This window comes from Citrus clementina, unplaced genomic scaffold (genome assembly GCF_000493195.1).
Source record: "Citrus clementina cultivar Clemenules unplaced genomic scaffold, Citrus_clementina_v1.0 scaffold_3, whole genome shotgun sequence".
Lineage (NCBI taxonomy): Eukaryota > Viridiplantae > Streptophyta > Magnoliopsida > Sapindales > Rutaceae > Citrus > Citrus x clementina.
The window spans coordinates 6158125-6179497 of NW_006262339.1; the positions used below are offsets into that span (position 1 = coordinate 6158125).

Genomic DNA, 21373 nt, shown 5'->3' on the forward strand with positions numbered 1-21373 from the left:
ATACAAAGGTCAAGTCTTACTTTAATTCAAGTGAGTTGAAAGTTTTGAAGTAACATGTGTCAGGAATGTTACAGTAGGACATGGACCCACCCACTTGCATTTGTAAATCTGTATTAGTTTGCCTCCGCGCGCCGGCCTAAGTTGACTGTCCAATAAGTAGTATTTAGTATTCCCCCTCGCCGACTTTACGTTAGATTGAGATGCTTTATTGGTTTGAGTATTTTTAATTTTTTATAAATTTTATGTCACTTATATTTTAATATTAATAAATAATTAAGATTTAATTATTTTTTATTTATTAACCATCAATTATATTAATAGCACTTGCTACATTAGTCAATTTATTTTTAATCAAAGTAAAAATCTTAAAAACTAAAAATAGAATTAGTTTATTTATAATTATTTTTCCTGAGAACCAAAATTAAACGAAATATAAATATTTTTCCTCGAAGTTTATTTATATAATATTTACTGGTTGCATTGAAGATTTGAAGGAATCATTAAGGCAGTCTGGCCGCTGGCGGTCCCAAATCAGGCCAAAAGTTCACCACAATTCAGGAGAGCCGAAACTGACGGGAATCACAAGACAGGAGAAGATACCAATGCCAAACTTTCGTGGCTCTGAAAATATGCACTTGTTGTCTTCATTATCTTGTATTATTTATCATCGTGATCTCCACCACACTCTCGTAGATGATAGATATAGAAAGGTAAAAATATAATATAATATCCCCATCACCTGAAAATTTTGCTCGTTCTTCACTCTTCACTAGCCTTCAACTCTCCACCTTCCGATCCAATCTATTGTTATTATCCTGTCAGGCATCAGGAATTAGCCGACATGACACTCAAATACTCCTCCTCCTCCTCCTCAACTTTTTTATATAAAAATCTTCGAAACACTTTCTTTAATGAAGATGGGGTCACCCTCACGCTTCTAATTATCTCAGCCATCTTCGCAATCTTCTGGTACGCATGGATGTTTACAAGGTCGAAGAGACAAAAATGCCCATCTCCACCGGGCCCACGCGGCCTCCCTATCGTCGGCAATCTCCCGTTTCTCGACCCGGATCTCCACACTTTCTTCGCCACCTTAGCCCGCACCTACGGCCCCGTCCTCAAACTTCAACTCGGCCAAAAACTCGCCATCGTCGTCACCTCCCCTTCATCCGCCCGCCAAGTCCTCAAAGACCACGACGTCACCTTCGCCAACCGTGACGTCCCCATCGTCGGCCGTCAGATAACATACGGCGGACGCGACATCGTATGGACCCCATATGGCCCCGAGTGGAGGATGTTGAGAAAAGTCTGTGTGCTCAAGATGCTCAGTAATACCACGTTAGACTCCGTCTACGCGCTCCGTCGCCGTCAGCTCCGTGAGACTGTAGGTTATATTTACACTCGGGCCGGGTCAACCGTTGGCGTCGGTGAGCAACTGTTTTTAACGATATTGAATGTGATAACGAACATGTTGTGGGGAGGCGCAGTGCAAGGCGATGACAGGGCCAGCATTGGTGCGGAGTTTAGGCAAGTGGTGTCGGAAATGACGGAGCTGTTGGGTACGCCCAATGTATCGGATTTCTTTCCCGGGTTGGCCCGGTTCGACTTGCAAGGTTTGGTGAAGAAGTCGCGTGCGTTGAAAAACAAGTTTGATAAGATGTTTGACCTGATGATTGATCAACGTCTGAAGATGGATAGAGAATGTGGGAAAGAGAGTAAAGATTTTCTGCAATTTCTGTTACAATTGAAGGATGAAGCTGATTCCAAGACACCTTTGACCATGATTCATGTCAAAGCTCTGCTTATGGTAAGTAATTAATTAATTAATTCTCTCCATTTACACACACTTTTGGCCGTTGGCTAGGTTCAAGAATTAAAAACCATTAATTAAATTACTTTGTCCAATCCTAATTAAGGAGCTGAAGCCTGCTTAAAACTCATTAAATAGACGGTTTAAGTTGATTTTTCATTTGAAAATGATTCATTAATTAATTAGTTGATAATTGTTACAGTACTTAATTATTTTTCCAGTTTTTCAATTATGTGAATATACACACATATCGCGATACTTGTTTTTCATGGCCCACATGAACTGCTGCCTATTATTATGGTCCAAGAGTCAATTATTGTACAAATTTTTCCTGAAATATAAAATTAAGTTCCTGTGGAAGAAGTTTATGGGATATGGTTCCAATGCGACCATCCCACGTAAGTTTTTTGTCCCGTTATGAAAGATTTTGATGAAATATGTGTAGTATGTGTATCACATTATTTGTGCCTTTAAATTGTGACGTATACTCGTGCATTTTGAAATTGATAAATCTTAATTAATTATATGAAAAAAATAAAAGTGCTATGATTTTATGGGCTAATCGCGAGAAAAACTTACGTGGACTAAAGATTTATCATTTATCAGGTTTGGTGGGTCTTACAGTAAAATTTATAAATTAAATAATATGATTTTTTTAATATTTTTTTAAAGATAGTCCCACTGTCCAACGTAATCACTTAGATTGTTAGTGCACCACTTCAGCCATCAATCTCTTGATGGTCACTCAGATTGATCGAAATCAGATTCAAATTCAATATAGCATCTGTAGGTGCATAAAAAATGAATTAATTCTTTTCAATGAATAGATCCGATGGAATGTGAAGGTTTCTTCCCTTGTTTTCTTTTTCTTTCTTTTTTCTGTACCCGAAGAATTTTAAGCTTTTCATTTGAAAAAAAAAGAAAAAAAGCATATTGTGAAGTGAATAGTTTTGTAGGAAACATTGGCATAACAGAGTGCACTATTTATATGTGGACAGGATATGGTGGTTGGTGGGTCAGATACAACCTCCAACTCAACTGAATTCGCCATGGCTGAAATGATGAACAAACCAGAGGTAATCAAAAGAGCCCAGCAAGAATTGGACGAAGTTGTTGGCAGAGACAACATAGTAGAAGAGTCCCACATTTACAAACTGCCATATCTATTTGCTGTAATGAAAGAAACACTGCGCTTGCACCCAGCCCTGCCGCTATTAGTGCCCCATTGCCCTACTGAAACCTCCACTGTTGGAGGCTACACTGTTCCAAAGGGTGCTCGAGTCTTCGTTAACGTGTGGGCAATACACAGGGACCCTTCAATTTGGAAGAATCCTTTGGAATTTAATCCGGAGAGGTTCTTGAATTCTAAATGGGACTACAGCGGAAGTGATTTCAACTATTTTCCATTTGGGTCCGGAAGAAGAATATGTGCTGGCATAGCAATGGCTGAGAGAATGTTCTTGTATTCAGTTGCCACACTTCTGCATTCTTTCGATTGGAAATTGCCCGAGGGTCAGAAAGTGGATCTTACGGAAAAGTTTGGGATTGTTTTGAAGCTAAAGAATCCTCTAGCGGCAATCCCAACACCAAGGTTATCTGATCCAGCACTATATGAGTAGCCAAGTACGCTACAGTTCTACGCGGTGAGCACTTTCATTTTGTGTAATGTTTTGAGGATCAATGGGGTTGATGTGCCATTAATTCTTTTATGCTTTAAAGTGACCACTCATTGATAAAATTGCTGCATAAAATGAATTGGTTCAAGTTAATAACTATTTAAGGGGGGTACTGAATTTGGAGATGATCAATGTTATTTAGTATTTATCATATTGTGGGTTGAAGCCCCATGCTGTAAAATCATATTGGATGTGATACATTAACGATGGCTATATATATATATATATATATTACAAATCATGCCCGTGGTATTATTATTATTATTGTTCTTTTTTTGTCTGATAATGAGACCATTAGCGGATCGTGTTACTTCAACTACCCTAGAACATTTTATTTAATTGAGTTTGAGTGGTTTCTTTTTTTCTTTTTCTTTTAAATGTTTGTATTTCTCTAACTGAAAATATTATTTCACCCTCAATACGTTATACAAATATTAGATAATTAATGGAATGATGTTCTACGTTATTATTTTTTAAAAAAATAAAGAAATAAACTATACATTAAATCTTAAGATTGAAAAGAGTTTTTTTGTATCTAATTTCCAATGACGCTTGTATTTTGGAGTTGTTTGACCTTTGGGTTATATAAAATCTCAAGTGGAGAATGAGTGTGACACCTACCTACATTTTGCCCGTGTTAAAAAAACCTTAGATCCAACAAAGGCGTGACTTTACGTTCGACAAAATGTTTTGTTTTATTTTGTTTTGTTTGCCCTCGATGTTGGTGTTTTGTTGTGGCCGACCATGATAAATGATAATGCAATACAATAGAAGCGCCAAATATGAATACTTTATATAAGACTGACTTTTTCATAGTAATAGAAAATTGTGGTTCTAATTTGGGATCAATTATAACTATACATGAATTTTATATTGTAATAAGTTATATTTTTTATAGGTCCCGTTTTAATAAACTTACCTCCATATAGTAATAATATTTCAAAAATATATGTCATGTTATATTAAATAATTAAGATTGAATAAAATATTTTTCTAAAGTTGTTTGTAACAATGATTTGTTCTTTGAAGTTGCAACCACATTTTTTAACTTGTGGGTATTATTAATTGGTCAGCATAGACATATTCTTATTGAAGTTAAAATATTTATAAACTCTCAGGTATGTTTGTAGCTTATTGGCATGAAACTTTTTGTATTAGTTTTTTGAAACTGTATTTTTTTTATTAATATCTATCCATTAATTTTGACTCACTTACTAATTAATTTATTAATGTCTATACATTGAATTTGACTCACTTATTAATTTATTAATACATGATATGATTTATCTCTATATCACTTGCATTAAAAATAATTAAGTAAAGACAATAATTTTGTACTATATTTCTATTGAGTTATAACTTCTTTATAAGAATAAATTTCTCCACTCCCAACAATTCGATTAGATAGAGGTTTTACGGTGTTTTTGTGAATATCTCGAGAACCATACCTTCAGTGACAGCAAAAGGAATATTTTACATTTGGGGTAATTGACAATCAGAGAAAGAGAAAGATCAACTGCCAAATAAATTACTATTATGATCAACTGCCAAATAAATTACTATTATGGATTATCTCTCAAAGCAGCGATCATGAGATATATGGTTAATATCTCTCAAAGCAGCGATCACGAGATATATGGTTAATCAGCATCATCAAACCCAGATTTTCTCTCATTAGAGTTCAATTTTAATTTCAGAAAAATGCAAAGTTTCTTTTGAAGGCTACCAACGAGTATTTCTCGACTGCAACAGTAAAATTAAATTCATGGCCTTCTTGGGGTACCATCCCTGCTATGAGAAAGACCTGAATTTTACTGCTATTATATCTGCTTTAGTTGGCATGTTAGCTGTGATATTCTTCTGGTGGAAAACAAAAAGATCAAGCAAAGCATGTACTCCACAGCCACCAGGTCCCCGCGGCTTGCCATTAATAGGATACCTTCCATTTCTCGGCAACGACCTCCACAAGTCATTTACAGAATTGGCTGGAGTCTATGGTCCTGTCTACAAGCTCTGGCTAGGAAACAAATTATTCGTAGTTGTGAGCTCACCATCACTAGCTAAAGAAGTGGTTCGTGACAAAGATATGATATTTGCTAACCGAGATGCACCAATCGCCTCACTGGTCTCAACATACGGTGGAAATGATATTGCAGGCGCCGACTATGGTCCTAATTGGAGAAAGCTGCGCAAAATATTTGTGGGCAAGATGATGAGTAATGCAAGCCTGGACGATTGCTACAGTCTCAGAAAACAAGAGTTTAAGAATACTATTAGAGACGTGTACAATAACAACATTGGCAAGCCCATAGACATCGGTGAATTGTCAATTTCAACTTTGATCAATGTAATTCAGAACATGCTATGGGGTGGCGTGCTTGAATTAGGAGAAAAGGGGACTAATGTCGGGGCCGAGCTGAAAAATAAGCTTGCAGAACTCATGGTGTTGGTTGCGACACCAAACATTTCGGACTTCTTTCCGGTGCTTTCACGGTTTGATATACAAAGAATAGAAAGGAGAACCATGAAGATTTTCCATTGGTTTGATAATATTGTAAATTGTGCTATTGAACAGTACAGGAAAAAGGTCTCAGTTAAAGGAGCAGCGGGGGACACTGAAGGAAAGAAGGACTTCTTGCAATTTCTCTTGGAGCTTCAAGAGAACGAAGATAGCGCTTCATCAATAAGCATTATCCAAATCAAGGCCTTGATCCAGGTAGTTTAATTTCTTTATTGAGCTTCCAGAGTACTTCAAACTAATCACCTTGCTTGCCCAAAGTTTATTTTATTTTTTCGGATTTACATGATTGAATTTAAAATTTTGTTTTACAGTCATTGGAACCAAATTAATTACAATCACATTTGTTATTTTTAAGCAGGACATAATTACGGGTGGAACCGACACCACAACTACTATGGTGGAATGGACAATGGCAGAGTTGATGCAACATCCGGAAGTAATGAAGAAGGTTATGAAAGAATTAGCTGAAGTAGTGGGTATGGAAACCTTTGTTGAAGAATTTCATTTGGCTAAATTAAAGTATTTAGATGCTGTTGTGAAAGAAACATTGCGTCTGCACCCTGCCCTGCCCCTATTAGTACCCCGTAGTTCAATCCAGTCTAGCACTATTGGTGGCTATAACATACCCAAAGGCACAAAGCTACTGCTGAATGTATGGGCTATCCATAGGGATCCTCAATTTTGGGATAATCCCTTGGAATTTCAACCGGAGAGGTTTCTGAACGATGCTCGTGGATTTGATTATTCAGGTAACAATTTTCAGTACCTGCCATTTGGTTCTGGCAGAAGGATGTGTGCTGGGATTGCTCTGGCTGAGAGGATGCTGATGTTTGTTTTGGCTTCATTGTTGCACTCATTTGAGTGGAAATTGCCAACGGGCACAAAGTTAGACTTATCTGAAAAGTTTGGGATAGTAATTAAGAAAAAGGAGCCTTTGGTTGCCATTCCAACACCAAGACTACACAATTCAGAGCTCTACCAGTAGGTCACAGGATGCGCTTGCCCGTCCGTCCGTAATGAAGACTTGCGTTACTGAGCTTTTTGTTTAAGGGATACAAGACTGGATCTTTGAATTGATTTCATTGATGTGGTGGCTTGCCTTAACAGCAAATACATATACAAGAGTCATGTTATACATATGTGTGTGTAAGCACGTGCGCGTGTGCACGTTTAAGTAATACTAGTGGATTTGCCTTGATACTCTACTTTTGGACGTTTCGTTCACCCTTCTTACCTCTTTATTTTTAGGTTGAGCATGTTATACATATATGTGTGTGTGTGCGCGCATGTACACGTTCAAGTAATACTCGTGGATTTACCTTGATACATTAGTTTTGACATTTCGTTCACCCTTTTTACCTCTTTATTTTTATGTTGAGCAATTAATTTGCAATCGGTAATACACATTTTTTCTTAAAAAAATATCTATTACATAATTGACATAATTTTTAGAGAACAATTAAAAAATACGAATATAATTGGCACTAGAAATTTAATTGGACTAAAATATTATTAACTTGTTTAGCGTGTAATTGGTTCAAGGACTTGAATATAAAAAAAAAAAAATAATTAAAGAGGAGCAATGCAACCTTTTTCTTTTTTTTTTTTTGAAATTTTGGTCTGCAAGTTTTTTTTTTAATACTGTTATATAGGACTGTTACTGATATTACATCAGGTATTACAATTAATATTTGCAAACAGATTCTACAATTGAGACCTTTTTCGTGGCATGTACTCCTCTGAAGCGCTATCTAAATTTTTTAAACCCTCTCAAATATTCAAGAGTTATCTACTTCACTCATATTTCGTGAGGGATAGACTGGTTCCACTCAATTATTTGATAATTGAGGGAGGATTATAAATAACCCTCATAAATACTTTTATAAAAACTCAAACACTTATACTCAATATTATAAGTATAAAAATTTTCTCACTAGACTAAAAGTCCATTGGTGTCTGCAAGTTATTTTCTAAATCAATGACTCAGGCTATAGTATAGCAAGATATGTATATTTTGTGGACATAACAATTAAAAGGTGGGCCACTATGCCCGCTGATTCCTCGTGTGGTTCCATCATTTTACTGTTACAAATGAGTCATATGCCTCATTGAGCGGTTTTCATTTTGCTAGGGACTGTTAAATGGAAATTGTGCTGCCACCTCCTCACCGACCGTCCTTTATCTCATCATATGGACAAAATCTTATCTTATCCCTACTCTTTTCTTTTTAAATTAAATCAAAGAAAAAGCTATTTACCCAACTTTAACCTCGAATCCCGCCCCGAATTTAAAATGCACCGTTTTGATTAAATTGAAAACGGTGCGTTTAACATATTTTTTTTTAACGAACTAGAAAAACAGAAACGGACCATCGCCTCGAATTAAAAACGAACACTTTTTTTTTTTTTTTACCAACAAAGTGTTGGCTTCACTGGCAATGGAGTCCCCTTAAGTAGTTTGATTGGGTTTGCTCCCCAGTTCGAGTCGCAGGGAAGTCGTCTTTGTTGGGAGAACCTGTGCCTCCCAGTTCAAGCGGGGACTTCTAATCTGAATTGTGGTACAGGCTTAAAGGTGCTTCCCACAGTTGGGGCCCTCCCCAAGACACCTCGTGATTAATATCAAAAAAAAAAAAAAACGAACACATTTTTCCTTTCTTTTCTTTTGAGGAACTAGAGAAACAGAAACGGACCACCGCCCCGAATTGAAAACGAACTATGTTTTATCTGTTTCACTGAAGTGGAGATTCTCTGTTTTCTTTCCCTTGGCAGCTGAGGATGCAGTGACCATTGAAGAGTAGGTAACCGTGCTGGTCTTGATAGTGGTCTAAGGCTTTAGGGTTGATTTTTTTTTTCTTTTTCTGCTTTCTCCTCTGGTGTAAAGCATAGTCTCCTTTGTATGCGGATATCTCTCTCTTTTCTTTTTCTCATTGTAAGTGAAGCCATAGGAAACAAATTTGTGTCACTAGAAAATTTCCAGTGCCCTGGAAGAATCGTTGATTTGTTATGGGAAATGTTTAGCCTCTTTATTCTTTTTATTGAAATGTGACCTAGATCCATTGTTTGATTGAGTTTCAATAAGCTTTCAGACTTAGTGTTCTGGCAAACAATGTAAAGCCCATAGTATATTGGAAGTTCTGAGCGGAGTGTTGTAGTTGAAACGAAAGCAAATGGAAGGACAAAGGGAATGCTCACACGTGCTGCACAGCTGCAATGAATTGAAGCAGAGTGACATCGTTCGGTTTAATAGGGAATGCTCACACATGTGCTGCACGGCTGCAATTAAAAGGAAAACTTATTCAAAGCAAAACGCAATGTTTTTGGCAATATTCGGGGCGCGATTTGAAGTTAAAGTCGAGGTAAATAGCAGCGCTAATTGAAGTTAAAGTCGAGGTAAATTGCAGCGCTATTAAATCAAATCCTACTCTTTAAACTTTATAAAATTTTGCTTTCTTTTAAAAAATAATAATAATAATAGATGACAACAAAATCTTAGACACCTTAGTTAACTAAAGGGAATAATTATGAGAACTCTACTTTGACTCTTTTCCAATTCACAAATGGCAAAATGTGAACAAAAAAAGAAGAAAGATTCCGAACGTCAGGTGAGCGTTCTTCATGCTTCATGGATAAACGTAGAGTGCACTTCATGCTTCATGGATGCAATATAATTAATCAATTTTCTTAACAACTATGCCAGATCCACGACGACGGTACACTAGCTAGTTAGTAGCATTTATGATTTCACGATGATCCAATCATCGGAAGAAAAAACAACAATTTACAGAACCCAACTCATACATAGTCCCAGTGTCTTCTATTCTTTCAATTTCCTTTCTATTCGAGGGCAGATACCAACGTGATGAGCACTGAAAATTTTAATGTACTCGCAAGTGCACGAATCTAGAGATAGAATAGTGATAACGAGGTCGATCCCACAGGGATTGTTATAAATTGAAAAGTCTAATTTAAATCTAAAATTAATATTAATTCTAACCTAGTTGAGCAAATTGAGTTTTTAAGAAAATTAAACCAATTAAACTAAAGAAGCAATTAAAATAAAGGAGAATTCAATAAGATAAGAATTACCAATGTTTCAAAATCCACCACTATTCAACTAGTAATTATCTAATTATTAATTAATCCCCAATTTTAGAGTGACAACTCGAAATCAATCTATGTCATCTCATGAATATAACAATTAAGCCCAAGTAATTAAATCTAATGTAGGTTCTTTTTTTTGCTTAATAATATGACATCTAAGAATCTCATGTAAACATATTGAATAACAAAGAGTCAAAGTTTCCTAAGCACTCCATGTAAACAATTTAATGAAAGACATAAAATCAAAGATAATCATGTATAAACTTTATAGATCCAAGCATAGAATTAATCGAATATTAATCCTAACAATCAATAATGCATGACAGAATTGATGAAAAGATTTTATTAACATCCAATTAATCATGTGAAATAAAAACCATAATCATCAAAGAACATATATAGGGAATTAATTAAATAAAAAGATAATTATTTTATTGAATAGGGTTTCATCCTTAACCTCAGTATAAGAAAATTAGTTAGACATACTTGAATTGGGAGCAACAAAATAAATAAATTCAGCCATGGGGAAGCCGAATTGCTGCAGATTTTCTTCTCTGTCTTGAATCCTTGCGTCTCCAGTTCTCTCTCCTCCCGTGGCCCTCTTGCGTTTATATAATGTTACTGACTTGCTTAATCCTTATTGGATTCTAATTGCATTAATTCTTCTCCATCGACTTATAAAGCCCACTCACCAAGGCCTTTTAAAATTATTTCCTTACTAAACTTTGAAAGCAAAGCACACGTTTGACCACAAAAGCAAAAGGCCAATTAATGATTTCTTCTTTTAATGCCCAGCACATGCATTCCAAATTGCCAAATCTTTGCTTTCCAAATGCATGCCCACCGTTCATCCTTTGAAGAGATTGACTTCCAATTTTGGTCTTCTTGACTTCCATTAATTCTTGGTTGCATTTTTGTCTTCCAATTTAATCTTTATTCCTTCTCAATTTGAAGTGTTTTCATGCCCTTTTTATCAACAATCTCCAATTAATTCCCTATTCAATAAAACAATTCAATTAATTAAAAATAACAAATAAATATAACTAGCAATTATATTATTAAGGGTAAAATATGTATATAAATTATGCTCATCAAGCACAAGCGGTGGGCAAGCGTCATGGTTGTCTAATATCACTGAAATAGTTGATCATAAAATCTCACAGACAAATATCGTTATTCTATTCAGTACAGTTGTCGTAATTTGTTTCTTGTGGCCATTCTTCATGAAGGTGGGCAAAGGAAACTCTCAGTTGCCACCAGGGCCCCGTGGCCTGCCCCTCGTCGGCTACCTCCCATTCCTCGGGCGAAACCTTCATCGCATTTTCATGGATTTGGCCATTGTTTATGGTCCAATCTATAAGCTTTGGATTCGAAGTAAATTGTACATCATTATCAGCTCTCCAACGCTAGTAAAAGAGGTGGTACGTGACCATGACAGAAAATTTGCCAACCGCAATCCAACTATCACAGCTTCTGCTTTAACTTATGGAGCAAGTGACATTGTGTTCGCATCATATGGGTCTAAGTGGCAGATCCGACGCAAACTATTCGTACACGAGGTGTTAAGTAAAGCAAATCTTGATGCAGTTTATGCTTTCCGGAGAGATAAGATGCGGAAGATTATTCGAGAGATATATAACAAGGATAGCAAGGCCATCGATATTGGAGATATTGCATATGTAACGATGATCAACATGGTTTCTAGCATGTTATGGGGTGGCACGACTCAAGGTGACAAGGGGACAAGTCTCGCCGCCGAGTTTCGGGTAGAAGTGTCACAAGCCCTTCAATTACTGGCAAGACCTAATGTTTCGGATTTCTTTCCTATGTTAGTCAGGTTCGATTTACAAGGAGTTGAAAGAGATTTGAAGAACGTATTACAATCGATCGAACGAATCTTTGATTTTGTAATTGATCAACGACAACGTATGAAAAATGATGATACTAATCTAGTTGGAGCAAACAATGCCACCAGGAGCGACTTTCTGCAGTTTCTTTTTGGAGTATAAAGAGCCAAACACTGGAAGATCGATTTCTCTTTCACAAATTAATGCCATTTTTATGGTAATATTTCTTTCCTATTGCAACATTTTTTTTTCCAAAAAAATTCCTGAAGAGTTCTTTTTTTTTAAAAAAAAGAAAAGAAAAGAAAAGATTAGAAGGTTTTACGGTACATAAGAAACAAGAATTTGAGTTTTGTCGATGTGTGTTTACATATCTTTGGGTTTCAATTTTTTTTTTAAGGTACTTTAGTCTGTCAAAATTTTATCTTTGGTTGAATGACATTTAGGTCTTAATTTTTCTCACTTTAAACTATATTGGTCCCTAATTTTATTTCAATTAGTCATTACATTCCTGAATGATGAATGTAATTTTTATATTCAAACTTTATATGTGAATGATGAATGTGGTATTTTTACATATAAAAAATTTCTTAAATTTTGACAAATACGTCATATATAGACTAGCAACAAGGATATAATAGTAAGAGAAGCCTAAAATTATATTTCTACTCTTACAATTTGATGTAATTAGAGTGTCAATTAGGTTTATTGATAAAAAATTCTATTTTAATTTTTTTAGATTTGGCCATTTGGGGTTCAAACCCTATTCGCATGGGTGAGAAGAGAATTTGATTACCAATCATATTATGCTTTAAACAAAGAAAAATGTTAGGAATGTAATGGGTAGCTTGAAAAAAGAAATGAAGACCTATATGATAAATGTGAGAATCATTAAGTACCCAAGTGTTATTCTCCCTTAGTCATAACTCATAAATTTTAGATTCTAACTATTACTTAAAAAATCCCTCCATAACATTTTATTTTAAAAACCCAGTGGAAAATTAAAAGGAACTGCTAAGTATACTTGGGGACTGTTTAATAGGGCTTTGATTTTGTTGAGTGATGATAATAATTTGCCAGCCCAATTGGACATGGTGATTGGTGGTACCAACACAACATCATCTGTGGTGGAGTGGACGATGTCTGAATTGATGCTCCATCAAGATGTAATCACAAAACTCCAAGAAGAATTAGCAGAAGTTGTGGGTATTAACAACACTGTTGAAGAATTCCACATTCAAAAATTGCAATATCTGCAAGCAATTGTTAAGGAGGCATTAAGATTGCACCCACCAGCTCCATTATTAATACCCCGTTGGACGACTCAAGATTGCAATGTGGGTGGTTATGAATACCCAAAAACGCTAAGGTCTTTCTGAATGTTTGGGCTATGCACAGAGACCCCAAATTCTGGGACAATCCCTCAGAATTTCGACCTAATAGATTCTTAAGTGAAGATACTAAACTAAATTACTTTCACTTTCTTCCATTTGGCTCGGGTAAGAGAATTTGTGCTGGACTTCCGCTAGCCGAGAGGATGTTAATGTATGTGTTGGCTACATTTGTGCATATGTTCAACTGGAAATTGCCAGATGGAACCAAGCCAGATACCTTAGAAAAATTTGGAATTGTTCTGGAGAAAGCAACTCCGCTAGTTGCTATTCCAACAGCTAGATTACCCAACTTAGAGCTCTACTCCTAGATTTTAATTAAGAAAAAAAGGAGCTTAACTCCTAGATTTGCAAAGGCAGAATGTCATAGTTAGTCCCTCTTCACAGTTATTTTTACCATTTTAGTATTTAATAGCTTTTTAATGCTATTAAAATGGTAAAAATAATTTCTAAAAAAGAACTAAAATTGTCATTCTTCCGTTTACAAATTATTTGTGTGAACGCTTTGTGATATATATATCTAATATAACTTTTTTTTAAACTTACATATTTATTTTGGTGGTATACATGATGAACTAAAATTTTATTTAATTATATTAAATAAAATGATTCATTTAACTCCTAGATTTGCAAAGGCAGAATGTCAGTTTTTTTTTTTTTTTTTTTTAAAGGAAGTAAACCTATCCATTGATTAACATGAAATCAGGTACAAGATATCTGCTAGAAATTCATCCAGCCACATTACAGATTCCTTCTTTTGCAAAGCCAACTTAGCTAAGGAGTGAGCTATGCCATTACATAATCTAGGAATGTGCTGAGCTTTAAAATTTTGGAAATCATTCTTTTTTTCCAGAATTTCAAAGATCACCCAAACAATTTCTGACATGCTGCTAATTCTGTTATTTACAAGCTCAACTAATTCATGGGAATCCGATTCTATCAGTATAGATTTTCCTCCAGCTCTAGCAGCAACCTGCATTCCCCAGTCCATGGCTGCTGCTTCTGCCATTGATACATTTCCAAAAAATCTACTTGGCTTTATAGCAGCCGCTATGCAGTTGCTCTTCTAGTCTCTAACCGCTGCCCCCAAACCAGCTACCTGTCTTTTTTCATCCACTGCTGCATCAACATTAACTTTCAGCCAGCCTTCTGGGGGAGGACACCATTGGTTTGCCTTATCATCCTATTTTCTTGCTTGGAAGTTTTCGAGAGGTTTTCTGGAGTTTCTGAAAGCTTCCACTATTGACTCAGCCCTTGCCATCAGACTTATTGGGTCATCTTTTCTCCCCTCAAACAACCACTTGTTTCTTGCAGTCCAGATTACCCATAAAAGTGCTGCAACAGTCTCCATCTTGCTGATATGCTGCTTTTTTGTCAGACCTTGTAACATCTCACTTATATCATGAGATTTACTCTCTACCAGCATCTCTGGGAATTGAGAGCTTCTCCAGATTTTCTTAGCCATTTTACAACCCAGCAGAGCATGAGATATAGTTTCCACATTGCTGCTGTAAATTTGGCATATTGGCTCCTGCACTACTCTCATCTTCCAAAGATTTTCCGATGCAGGGAGTATGTTATTGATAGCTCGCCATAAGAAAATCTTTATCTTTTCAGGCACGACCAGCTTCCACAGGGCACCCCAAAGGTCTGAATTCTGAGATGAGCAGCAAGGTTGATCTGGAAATTTTAGTCTCATCGCCACTTGGTAACCACTTTTCACAGAATACTTCCCTCTTCTGTCATAATGCCAAATGAGCTGGTCCTCTTTTGGTCTTTTAGGGAGGGGAATTTTTAGAATGGCTTCCGCATCCTCCCTTGCGAAAGAGTCGTGGATCAGCCTCTCCCTCCATTTTTGCTGACCATCAATTAACCCTGCCACTGTAGATTCTACCCTTATTGCTGGAGCTGATACAGGCCTGAAAGTTGAAGGTCTGGGCAGCCAATTGCTTGAATACACCTTAACTTTTTGGCCATTCCCAACTCTCCATCTAGCTCCATTTTGAATCACTTGCCTCCCCCACAGGATACTCCTCCAAATAAACGAAGGCTTTGACCCCAGCCCTGCCTCCGTGAAGTCCACATGCTTGAAGTATCTATCTTTCATGACTCTAGACACCAGGGAGTTTGGATTATGGATGATTCTCCACCCTTGCTTAGCCACAAGAGCTTGGTTGAAACTTGATAGGTCTCAGAACCCCATGCCTCCCCTTATCTTTGCTTTGCTCAGCTTCTCCCAACTCCTCCAGTGAATGCCCTTCTTTTTTCCATCTGTTCCCCACCAGAACTTAGCCACTTCCTTTTGGATCTCATCACACAGTCCCAAAAGAATTTTGAACACACTCATAGCGAATGTTGGGACTGCTTGTGCAACAGCCTTAATGAGCACCTCTTTGCCTCCACTCAAGAAAAACTTGTGCTGCCAGCCCTGAATTTTATTTAACACTCTGAGCTTTACATCATTGAAAAAACTTTTGGACTTCCTTCTTACCATGGACAACAAGCCTATATATTTTTCATGGCGAGAAACCACCTGCAGCTGAAAAATGTCCTTTATAGCAGTAGCCCGATCCTCCTCTGTGTTTTGGCTAAAGAACATTGATGATTTTTGGTAGTTAAAAATCTGCCCCAAAGCTCTACTGTAGCACTCAAAAACAACCTTGAGATGAGAGCAATCCTCTACCGCTGCTCTGACAAAAACTAAGCTATCATCGGCAAATAACAAGTGGGAGACTGAGACCTCTTTTCCAAAACGAAGCCCCTAGATAAGCTTTTGCTGCTCCGCCTGAGCAAGCAAATTTGAAAACACCTCTGCGCATATAATGAACAGATAAGGGGAGAGTGGGCACCCCTGCCTTAGCCCTCTTTAAGGCTTGATCATTCCTGAAACTGCTCCATTTATCACAATAGAAAAAGAGGTTGTGCTGATACAATTCAAAACCAAATCCACCAAATTACTAGAGAAACCTAGCTTCAACATGGTGTGCTTTAAAAAACTCCACTCCACTCTATCGTAGGCCTTGCTTAAGTCTAACTTAAGAGCTACCAGCCCATGTTTTTTCCCTTTGCTATGTCTAATCTTATGCAAGCACTCGTATCCCACTATGATATTATCGGTGATCAACCTATTAGGGATGAAAGCACTTTGAGATAGGGAAATTACATAGTTAAGCATATCTTTTAGACTATTTGCAATTGTTTTAGCTATGACTCTATAAATAACATTGCAAAGGCTTATCGGCCTGAAATCCGTTACACTCTCAGGCTTTTGAATCTTTGGAATCAAGACAATATGAGTGTGATTTAGCGGGGAGATTATACCTTTATCATTCAAGATGTAGAGGCTGGTGGAGATAACACTTGACTTTACTAATTTCCAATGCTTCTGAAAAAAAGCTGCAGGCAAGCCATCAGGTCCGGGAGCTTTTGTTGGGCACATCTGAGCAAGAGCCGCTGTCACTTCTTCTTCTGTAAAAGGCCTATCTAACTGTTCATTCATCTCTGCACTCACCCGCGGCTTTAGGCATTCCAGAGCTGCTTCAATTTGTACCTCTGTTGGGTTTGAAGATGTAAACAACTTTGCAAAGTATTCATGGAATTCCTTTTCAATCTCGTCTTTGTCGTCAGTCCAGCCCTCCTCTTGGTTTAAAATGCCCCCAATCCAGTTCTTTTTTTTCCGCGACGAAGCTTTGAGGTGAAAATATTTCGTGTTTTTGTCCCCTTCTTTAAGCCAATCGGCCCGGGATCTTTGCTTCTAGTAAACCTCTTCATCTAGCAGCAGCCTTTTAATATGATCTTTAGTGCTTTTGAATTCATTCGCTTCTTCAAAATGCTGATAATTGAGCTTCATATCACCGAGCTTTTTCTTTAGTCTCTTTAGCTTTTCCTTTCTATTGTTGAATTCTTTCTTGCTCCATACCAGCAGCCTTCCCATTGAGCAATTGGTTGCCTTCTGAAAAGATTGCACAAGATCCCCATCGAACCGGCTGCCCCCTTGCCTCAATTCTTCATCCACAATACGCCTACATTCTTCATAATGGCCCCACATATCTTCATAGTGAATCCTTGGCTTCCGTTTTCTTTTAAGGCACAAGAACCTTTTTTGGTCTTGCATTTCCAGCATGATAGGGCTATGATCGGAACCCCAAGAGATTAAATTTGAAACCATCAAATCAAAAGAACTGCTCCTCCAGCCCTCACTCCCTAGAAATCTATCAAGCCTTTCTTCAACATAATGCGGCCCAAACCTCCTATTCGACCAGGTAAAAGGGTATCCCCTGCACCCTAAGTCCATCAGCTTACAATCATTTACAGCCTCTCAAAACTTTGTTATCATATTCAAGTTTCTTTCTCTACCCCCTAGCTTCTCTTTTAAATTCAGAATTTCACTGAAATCCCCGAAGCAAAGCCATGGAAGAGTGAACAAACCTGCCAACCTCCTTAAAAGTGTCCATGTGTGTCGTTTTTGGCTGTTCTCCGGGTGCCCATACACCCCAGTACATCTCCATTTCATCCCCTCTGCTCCTTGAACTATGGCGTCTATGTGGTGATTACTGTATGAGGCAATAGCTACATTCACGTCGCTGCTCTATAACAGTGCTAGACCGCCTCTCATACCATTCCTACTTACATTAAAACAATTATCGAAACCCAACACTTTACTCTATCCGTCATTTGCCTAGGCTTTATTCTTGTTTTGCAAACAAAAAGAATTTGCGGCTTGTGCTCTTGGAGAATCTCCCTTAATGCAAGAAACGTCCGAGTATTCCCCAAACCTCGGACGTTCCAACTTATTATTTTCATTGCTGTCGGCGGGGCTGGATTCCAGCCTCCACCGATATCTTAATTCCCGTCTTTCTTCCTGCTTCTGCTACTTCTATAGTTGTTTCTTCCCAACTCAGCTTGAGCTTTGCTGAAAGGGATCCCTTCATAACTCTACTTAATGTGTTCGTGCTTGGGCTTGAGAGCTTTAACTTCTTTTGTTGGGCTAAAAGCTATCTTTTCACAATTGGCCCTCTTAGCATTTTTCAGAACGGCTTTGGAGTTTCTCGAGTCTTGAGCCCTTCGGGCCTGGTTTTTCCATCTTCTCCATTTAGCTTTGGGCTTCTTTAGAAAAGACCCATTATCCACTACCTCTTCAACTAAACTCATTTGGGTTGATGCAAGTTGGTGTGTTTCTCGGCCCGTTTGAGAATTTTGGTTCCCTTCCTTTCCCTCCACATTTTTATTTCCACTCATAATTCCCGCCATTTGACCCATATTTTCAGGCTTTTCTCCCAACACAGCTGCAACAAGCTGATTTTCCCTACTGATTTGATCTCGTCTCGATTGTGTCCCTTGAGGCATTAATGAGTTGTCAGTTTCCGCTTCAATGTGTCTTAATCTCATTAAATTATTGTTGGCTGCATCTTTGTCTTGCCCTGCCCCTGCCCCGTTTGCTTCTGTCGGGTTTGGATGTTGGTGGTGGTGGGTCTCTGTGTTTTCCGAGCTTTCTGATCTTCGATACTCCCTTCTATCCTTGTCTTTGCTCTTCTGGAACCTCATACGATCAGCTAACGGGACTGCCTTTAACCATGCTCCATATGCCAAACTCTCTTTTGGTTGGCCCTTGTACTGTGCACACTCTCTAAACTGATGCCCGATATGGCTGCAACAAAAACAGTAATCTGGCAACTTCTCATAAACCACACCTACCACTATCTCTTCTCCATTTTCTTGTTGGATTCTAAGGACCTTTTTCAGCCTTTTTGTGATGTCTATTGAGATTCTGACAAGTATATATTCTCCAAAACAATCTCCTGTTTCATCAGTGGCTACATCTTCCACTCTCCCAATCTTTGAGCCCATTTCTCGTATTGTATTAATTTGCATACACATCAGAGGCACATTGTGTAGTTGAACCCAAAAAGAGACATGTGAGAAAGGTTGGTCTGCGACATTTCCTATCCCTTTGGGTTCCTCCAGAACAATGAGGGCTCGATCGAAGTGCCACGGCCCTCCCATTAGCACTCTCCTTTTATCTTCTTCTGAATAGAACTTGAACATGAAGATTTTGTGTCGCAAGCTTTCTACCTTAATCATACCCACTGGACGCCATGCTTGTTGAAGAGCAGCTTTGACTCCTTCATAGCTGATTCCTCTCGTGGAAAGGATTTTCCCCACCAGGCAACCTGCTGCTATTTTTTCCCCTTTTGCCTTCATACTACCCCCAAATATGACTTTGTCCTCCTCTTCTTCCTCCAATGTTATCGCACTGCATTTTCTAATTAATTCTTCCGTTTCCATCATTTTAAAACAAACCCCCTTACTTTAAAGAAGAGTACAAAGATCTCCTCAACCTCCCCTTTTGACTTCCTTCTTACAAACTCAAGAAAAAGGTTTATAAAGATCAATGAAAACGAAAAAGAAACAGAACTATAATGACGCTCACCTACTGAGCACATTTCCGGATTCCACAAATCCGATCCTAGCTCCCATTTGGTGTTTTCTCGTCAAAGAGAAAAAGCACACAAAGAGATATCTGGGTTTCCAGAATGTCATAGTTAGTCCCTCTTCACAATTATTTTTACCATTTTAGTATTTAATAGCTTTTTAATGCTATTAAAATGGTAAAAATAATTTCTAAAAAAGAACTAAAACTGTCATTCTTCCGTTTACAAATTACTTGTGTGAATGCTTTGTTATATATGTATCTAATATAACTTTTTTTTTACTTACATATTTATTTTGGTGGTATACATGATGACCTATGTACTAAATAATTGTATATATCTAATATAACTTTTTTTTTACTTACATATTTATTTTGGTGGTATACATGATGACCTATGTACTAAATAATTGCAAAATGAGTTAAACTGATTATTCAGGCTAAATCATTCAAATCATTTTCAAGTTAGTTTCGTTTACATATTTATTCAAGTTATCGTCATTTTCCTTAACTACTAGGTTATATAGCCTACATGGAGGACATGTGTAGTACTAAGCATCTTAGAGCGAAGTAAATAGTGCATTTTTTTTTTAAATCTAAAAATGGCATCAAGGTGGATTTAGCTCCAATTTTTCACTTCCACCTTACTATGAGGTTAAAGCACACGAGTATTGTGTCGTTTTTTATTTTTATTTTTATTCTGGTTTTATCGTTTTCAATAGACATTGCAGTAACTTAGATGTGTGCATCCAAGTTTCAAGTTTTCTCAAGTCTCAAGTTTTCGCATAGCCTACTATTACTAGATCAAGAAATGGGTTTAATCTATTGTTACTTAGAGAAGGACAAAACAAAGAAAACTGTTTGAGGGAAATACTTCGGTGAGACCAGACGTGATGAGCATATGTTTGGTGGCAGAATTCTGCGAGCAGGTGTCTCCTGTAAGAGCCAGGTAGCAAGGGAACAGGAGCAGGAATATTCTGCTCGTCCACGAATATGCCATTCGCGAGGCGGAACCCTTGCTAGAGGCATAGGGTCACTCCCGCTAGGGTTCGAGGCGAGGAGACCCGGTCAACGGCAGTTGACGAGACGTGCCTTCATATCCGAGAATCAAGGCACGAGGTCCATCTCCATTCGCCCATCATAAAGATAATGGGACATCCACATCCGAGCGTGGGGAGAACAACGGGCGTAAACTGCGGAAGACCGGAACTCAGAGGAAGCCTATAAAAAGGTAGCCAACGAAGGTAAAAGAGTTAGATTTTTTGCTATTTGAACTAAGAAAAGAGAGAAAACAACCTAACAGCCATAAGATTTGTGGCAAGCGTTCCCCGAACCTTCATATCTGACTTGAGCGTCGGAGGGTTTGCGCTGGGAAAACAACCGGCGTACTCTGACCTGTCTGTGTGCGCAGAAACCTCTGGAGAAGAAGCTTTACGAGGAGAGATCCTGGTCGTGGTGAAGTTGATCGAGCAGAGACCCTGGTCGTAGAACGAGGATAACCAGAATCTCGCATCAACAAAAACAAAAGCGGGTGGGTGACCAGTGGGTACTTTTTTCCCCTTTTTACTTCTTTTTCTTCTTTTTAAGAGATTTGAAATTTG

The 21373-nt window shown here is 37.7% G+C and overlaps 3 protein-coding genes and 1 pseudogene across 3 annotated transcripts; 3 read left to right on the plus strand and 1 right to left on the minus strand.

Annotated features, from left to right (window-relative positions):
• Nucleotides 1-472: 472 nt before the first annotated feature.
• Nucleotides 473-3691, plus strand: LOC18048579 (geraniol 8-hydroxylase). Its single transcript, XM_006440334.2, has 2 exons — nucleotides 473-1807; nucleotides 2809-3691. Exons 1-2 carry the CDS (start codon nucleotides 842-844, stop codon nucleotides 3427-3429), a joined length of 1587 nt encoding a protein of 528 aa, XP_006440397.1. The 5' UTR covers nucleotides 473-841; the 3' UTR covers nucleotides 3430-3691.
• A 1440-nt stretch (nucleotides 3692-5131) lies between these two features.
• Nucleotides 5132-7166, plus strand: LOC18048580 (flavonoid 3',5'-hydroxylase). Its single transcript, XM_006440335.2, has 2 exons — nucleotides 5132-6202; nucleotides 6366-7166. The coding sequence occupies exons 1-2, from the start codon at nucleotides 5252-5254 to the stop codon at nucleotides 6990-6992; spliced, it is 1578 nt and encodes a 525-aa protein (XP_006440398.1). The 5' UTR covers nucleotides 5132-5251; the 3' UTR covers nucleotides 6993-7166.
• A 4164-nt stretch (nucleotides 7167-11330) lies between these two features.
• On the plus strand, nucleotides 11331-13653 carry LOC18048581 (annotated as a pseudogene).
• A 4624-nt stretch (nucleotides 13654-18277) lies between these two features.
• On the minus strand, nucleotides 18278-19627 carry LOC112100347. Its single transcript, XM_024189558.1, has one exon. It carries the CDS (start codon nucleotides 19625-19627, stop codon nucleotides 18278-18280), a length of 1350 nt encoding a protein of 449 aa, XP_024045326.1.
• Between the last annotated feature and the right edge of the window lie 1746 nt (nucleotides 19628-21373).